The sequence below is a fragment of the Podarcis filfolensis genome (assembly GCF_964270895.1).
Source record: "Podarcis filfolensis genome assembly, chromosome: 4".
Lineage (NCBI taxonomy): Eukaryota > Metazoa > Chordata > Lepidosauria > Squamata > Lacertidae > Podarcis > Podarcis filfolensis.
Window position 1 is genome coordinate 31400911 of NC_139607.1, and position 6000 is coordinate 31406910.

Genomic DNA, 6000 nt, shown 5'->3' on the forward strand with positions numbered 1-6000 from the left:
TTAGGAAGTTCCGAGGCAACAGACAGATTTCACGCGAAACACATCCTTGCCTTTCCCACCCGCAGCTTCTTCTGAAGAACAGAGAAAAGAAACTAAGTCAGATATGCAGGAATCTTTGCCAGGAGGCAGCTTGCTGTCACACCATAACCCTGGTATGAAAACAAGACGCTAAAATTCTGACATAGACCCAGGCTGTAAAGTATTTTCCATCACACAAACAACGTTCCCAGTTTTTATTAAGGGTTCACAAGATTGGGCATTTCTGCAACTTCTTCCTGAAGGCATGCTGCTGGTTTTATTTATTTAAAGAATTTATAAACTGTACATCTTTCACAAATACCATGGTAGTGCCCCAAAAAAGAAATTAAAAATGAAATACAAGGTTACAACAACAAGATTGAATCAAATCTATCTGTAAAACCGGCATAAACCATGTCTGACAATGCTACCTGAAAAAGCATGGCTGAATTTTAAAAAGTCTCAAGGAGGCATTCAAAGGAATACAGGTGCCACTCTATTTTCCAGGGGGAATGCATTCCAAATTGTGGGTGCTACCATGCTAATAACTCTGCCCAAGTATTCATTAAGCAAACTTCCAAGGTGTGTTGCACCCTCAAGATGTCTTCACTAGATGATGTAGGGGTTTAAGTAGGAGGAGGTGGGAAAAGCCAGTCTCTCGAGTAAACAGCTCCTAGGCGGTTTAGGACTTTATATACTGTAGTAAAACCTTAAACCTGTAGTTCTGATTTCACATGCTATTAGTGGGACTGAGGGCACCCTCTCCACATCTTACGTTTTTCAACCACACATCTAAAAACAGGACATACAGATGTGATGAGCATTCTAGCAGGTGTATATCTGCTTACCCAAATTTGGGGTGGGCAGCGGTTATGGCCCTGCCCAGCATCCCGGGCCGGAAAGAGTCTTTTCACCCTTGTGGCCGGCCATTGGGCTCTTCCTCGGCTGGCCATGGGAGGTTGGTGGGATTGCCCACCAAAACGTGAATCTATGTGGCCAACGAGGGCATCAGTGGAGGGCGGGACCTGGGCAGCAGACCGGAGTGAACAAGTCTTCACTCTGATCTGTCTCTGGAGGATAAAAGCCAGCTGCGGCAAGGAGTCAGCAGTTCAGTTAGTGGAAGAGCAACCCACCTTATATGCTGTTCTTTAGGCACCATGTTAAGAAGATCTTGCTGTGGATCAAAATGGTCACCTTATTCAGGGCTAGGAAGGAACTTGCCTGCAAAAAAAAAGGGGGGGCCCGTTGGATGCCTTCTTCGTGTTAGTCATCACAACTTTCAGTGGATAAGGCATTGGGTGGAATCCTTAGTCTGTTTCCCGGGTGTGGGGCATCACCGCGATTTAACCTGGTGTGATATTGCTGGGTACCCCAGTAAAGGGGTCTGAGTGGAAGTTTCTGTCTTGAAGCCCAATGAAGAGCAGACAGGCCATAGAACTTCCAGTAGCAGCCTGAGGAGTTGAGTTGTGTCTTGAAGTGGTCCCATAACCCAGGCATGATCCTGTCCAAGCTTCAGCCTGCAGCCAGGAGGCTGATACAATGTGCACACCCAATGCCTACTTAACATCTTTAATCAATGAAATTGTGGCCAATTTTTAATCCCAGAAAGCTGTTGTGTCAAGTTTGTTCCACCTGTCCTCACCTCATGCTCCCGTCCACACTTTGTGCAAGTCTGCAAAGGCTGCCTTGTCGGAGATTGACTCTGATTCCAACATATATACTTCAGCAAGGGCAGGAAAAGTTCCAGGTTTGCTTCTGTGCCCTACATCAAACATGCTGACTGAACGCTTTCTGTAGCATGAACAATAAAATGATCCCTACAAATGATGCATATGATGAATTGGGCACTTTAAATTTAGTTCAGGTGTGTGCTACAGAATAACCTTTATCGCAGCAAATTTAAAAGTGTTATTAGTAGGTTATTCATCATGGGTTAGGATTCTTAAAAAGATTTTTCATTATCGCCTAATGGCACTTCATACCATAATGGTTAATTAAGCTGATAGGGCAAAAAAAAAAATCCTACTTGTTATTCTAGAGCATCACACTGCTATTAAGTAAGTAAGCGATATTTTTGTTTTCCACACAGTTCAGTCTTCAGCGCTGATTGAAAGAGAAGATATAAAGCCACTTAAGAAGGTCAGTCATTCTTCTCCAGATCAACCCTCATGGATGGAACTTGCCAAAAAGAAATCTCAAGCTTGGAGCGACATGCCCCAGAGGATAAAATAAGAGTATGCATTTTTATGCATAATAGTTGTTCTAGATTTTTTTTTATTGGGCTATGTTAATTGAACAGATAGTTAATCATGAAATCTATTATGTTGGCCACACATTTGTTTTCTTAGCCCACTGTGTAGCAGTGAAGATTCTGCTAGAAAGCTAATGCTGCACTCTTTGTTTTTTGCTTGGAAAAATAATCTGTTGCAGATGATGTTGCTTATCTTACATCTTCTTTGTTTCTTTCCCCTCTGTAAAATGGTTTGTGATGTATAAGCTTTTGGAATATTTACTAACTATTGGTTTACCATTACTTTGTTACCTTGTAACTAATCTTCCTATCAAAGTTCTTCCCCCCACTTTTTTTGAGCTATGAAACTAAATTCCTCCCCAGAAACACACATGCAAAACAAATGATGTTAGGTTGATAGATAGAGAGAAAATTAAAAACTGATAGCATTGTGGAGTAAACGTGGAAATAGGCTGGAATGCTGGTTTATTCTCTGGACTGATTCAGTCACTACTACTCTCTCCTCACTCCCCAAACCTCTGCACACTTTTGGATCAGGATCAGAACCAAGCATTAGACGTATGTGCTACTTGACAATACCTAAGAAAGTCATGACTCCACTGGAAGAACCCTCATTTATTTGAACTCCAAGTAGGTAGTATAGTTACAGGAAAAGGGAGAATCTGTATTCAAAAATTCAAGATATCTTGTTGCAGTTGTTGATGTAGTGAGGATTGGAAGAAAGAGCATACATTCTTGATTTTGCCACATCTAGTTGACTAGTGGGCATTCAGTAGCATCTGAACAGCCCCATGATTTTGAATCCTAAACTGAGCTGACAAGGAATTTATATCCTGGATGAGGGATATGTTGCCCTCCAGTTGTTGCTGGGTGGGAACTCCCATCATCCCAGATCGTGGGCCATACCTGCTGGGGTTGGCCAATGGGGAGTTGGACTCCCAACGACATGTATAGGTACACAGGTTCCCTTCTCCTGATCTACATCTATGTCAAAAATTAGACCAGGCACCCCCAAACTCGGCCCTCCAGCTGTTTTGGGACTACAGTTCCCATCATCCCTGACCACTGGTCCTGTTAGGTAGGGATGATGGGAGTTGTATTCCCAAAACAGCTGGAGGGCCAAGTTTGGGGATGCCTGAATTAGACACTGCTTTAACCTCCATTTCGTTACTGTATCATTTTCTAATCTAGAAGCTCGGTTGCTGCTCTTACACTTTGGAGAAATGACCTCATCCATGATATTGGGTAGTCATAATGCCTGCCAGAGTTTTCACATTTTAAAGTTATGCACAGCTGTAAAAAAGAAAAGCCAATTTCACACATATGTACAATATCACAGCAGAAAATTCGAGACAAAACTGGCTGATGCTACTTACTTTCTTATCTGCACAGCTGGGGTAATCAGCCTGTGAATAAATGCATAGCCGTTGGATTCAGGGTCAGAGGGAAAAAAAGACAAAACTTCAGTCCCTAGTAAGGGAGACAGTTGGCAAGCTTTGTTTATCTAACAAAGGAGCAAATATTACTTTGTCCTTCATTGTACACTGATAATCCAAAATTGCCTGGATGAGTGGCCTTCATTCTGCCCACGTTTTGCATGCATTTTCAATATAAATTTTCAATTATGTTAAAGGTAATCACTAGGATTTTGTTAGCATGTGATGTAATGCTGGATATATATTTTTTCCTGCTGCTGTTACTTTAGGTGCCTTTTGATGTGTAATAAAATGGATACCATGTAAAACATCTTTCCACGGCAACAAAAATAACCATTGGATTTTATACATAAGGTACAGCCTTAGCACCTTCAGTATTCTTGAAGGTGTGGTATCAGTTAAACTGAATCTATTATCTTGCAGAATTGCAGAAAGGCACTAGATTGGTGGCAGAGTTCATGCTTTGTTTGTGCAGGGCTCAGTAGTCACTTGGGCAGCAATCCTGGTTCTCTCATGTGGCAGACAGAGGCTCAGGCCTTATCTATGTATGTACACCAAGCACCTTAGATAAGCCACCCACATAATTCTGAAAACATGGTGTATGTCTGTGGGTTTTATTTCCACCTTTCGCCTAACCTGCTTTAACTCCCAAGGTAGTGTGCCATGCATGGGGTGTTTACGAATGTTTTCAGTGTGTCTCAAGTCCATGATTTTGGGGTTGAACATGCTAAACAGGAAAGCCCACTCAAGGTGCATGCTTCTTGTGATCATCAGCAATATTCTTATTACATGCCACCGAAAGAGGGACCAGGGATGCAAATGGTAAATGATCAGAAAGCAATAGGAGTGCATAATTCCAAGAATGTGGCTGTGTGCATACTGCATTCCATAGAAAGCTTTCACTTTAAAAAAACAAAACAAAAAACCTAACCCAAATTCCCTGTGATTATCTGAACCCTGGGGAACTGTGGCTTTGTGTAAACTACAGCTAGTGAGAACAGGCCAGAAATCATGGTTTGATCCAGGCTTGTTCTTACTAGCTGTACTTTAAATGAAACCAGTGTTTCCTAAGTTCAGACATGCTTTTGGTCTCCTCCTAGCATGTGAAAGAGGATGGAGTGTGTGAGCCTGAGGTTTGTCCAGGTTCATTTGTGTAGTGGGAAACCATGGTTTACTATTATGTCCGAACCGAGCCCTAGACTTTTCAACATTTTAAATGCATATTTAAAGATGCCTTTGCTTTTGGAAATTGTTCAGATATTGACGTATAGTTGAGCTTTATTCCAAAGTGTTAGGACAATGTTGATACTATGTTACTTTTTGCATATCCTATGTCAGCTTAAATTTGGCAAACAGGACATACAGTACTAATCTGTGTATTTGCAGTGAATAGAATGGCTTGCTTTCTGTATCTACTACAAGGAAAAACCTTGCAAGGAATTTTAAACTGCATTTTAGTTTAGGAGTGCTGCGGTGGACTATCTAACATGTTCTGTTGTTTAATGCACATGCATTTTCTATCACATCTTCTAAAGAAATGCAAGGCAGAGGTCAGTCATAAGCTATGTCTACAAAGCAAGTAACTGCTACAGAAATCGCAATAAAAATAATGAAAGTCAAATGCTAGAGGGTCCCCCCCCACCCCAAGCAGAAATGATGTACTCTGTATTAACTACAGCATATGGAGTAAAATGCAAGGCTAATTTTAGACGGAGAACACTTCTGGTTTTAAATAGTTTTGTAATATGTAAACTTAAGTTGTGTTTTTTAAAAACATTGTAAATCTTGCTTCGATTTTTATGACTTGCACTATTTCTAATTTTTGCTTCTCCGTGTAATGTTAACTACCTTAACTTTACATCTCTGCAATGTGCTGCACATGCTGAGCATGTTTACATGGTAGTAAATCCTAGTAAGTCTCATGGGACTTACTCACTAGTAATCCATGTTTAGGATTGCAGCCTTAGTTTTTTTTAATGTCGACTAAATTATTTTTATTGTTTTGTATAGAGAACTGCAATAAACTTGTGAGTCCAGAGTATCTTGTTGGACATTACTGACTGTGTAATGTGTTAACACATGCTGGACCCTATCCATGGGGATGTTAGAAGCTGCCTTACACAGAGTAAATGTCTGTGGGACAAGTGTATATGTGGAGGAGCCCTGAAACTAAGGAGGAGACAGCTAGCAGGCAGTGCCACTCCCTTGATCTGCTTTGCTCCCCCCCCCCCCCCCATGATGCAATCATAGCCAGGGACCACTGCAAATAATGGATATAAAATGGTGCTGTGTTCT

At 41.3% G+C, this 6000-nt stretch overlaps 1 protein-coding gene across 6 annotated transcripts in view; it reads left to right on the top strand.

The window, feature by feature from the left end:
- The window catches only part of CRACDL (CRACD like), a 56321-nt gene extending 50580 nt beyond the window's left edge, over window positions 1-5741 (top strand). For 5 of the 6 annotated variants that reach the window (XM_083610568.1, XM_083610565.1, XM_083610564.1 and 2 more), the window contains exons 10-11: window positions 5-152; window positions 2108-5741. In XM_083610568.1, coding sequence (XP_083466694.1) covers window positions 5-152; window positions 2108-2250 — 291 coding nt within the window. In that variant the 3' untranslated portion in view covers window positions 2251-5741. The remainder of the gene's footprint in view (window positions 1-4; window positions 153-2107) is intronic. The other variant, XR_014547216.1, reaches the window with a different exon arrangement.
- The last annotated feature ends 259 nt before the right edge of the window (window positions 5742-6000 follow it).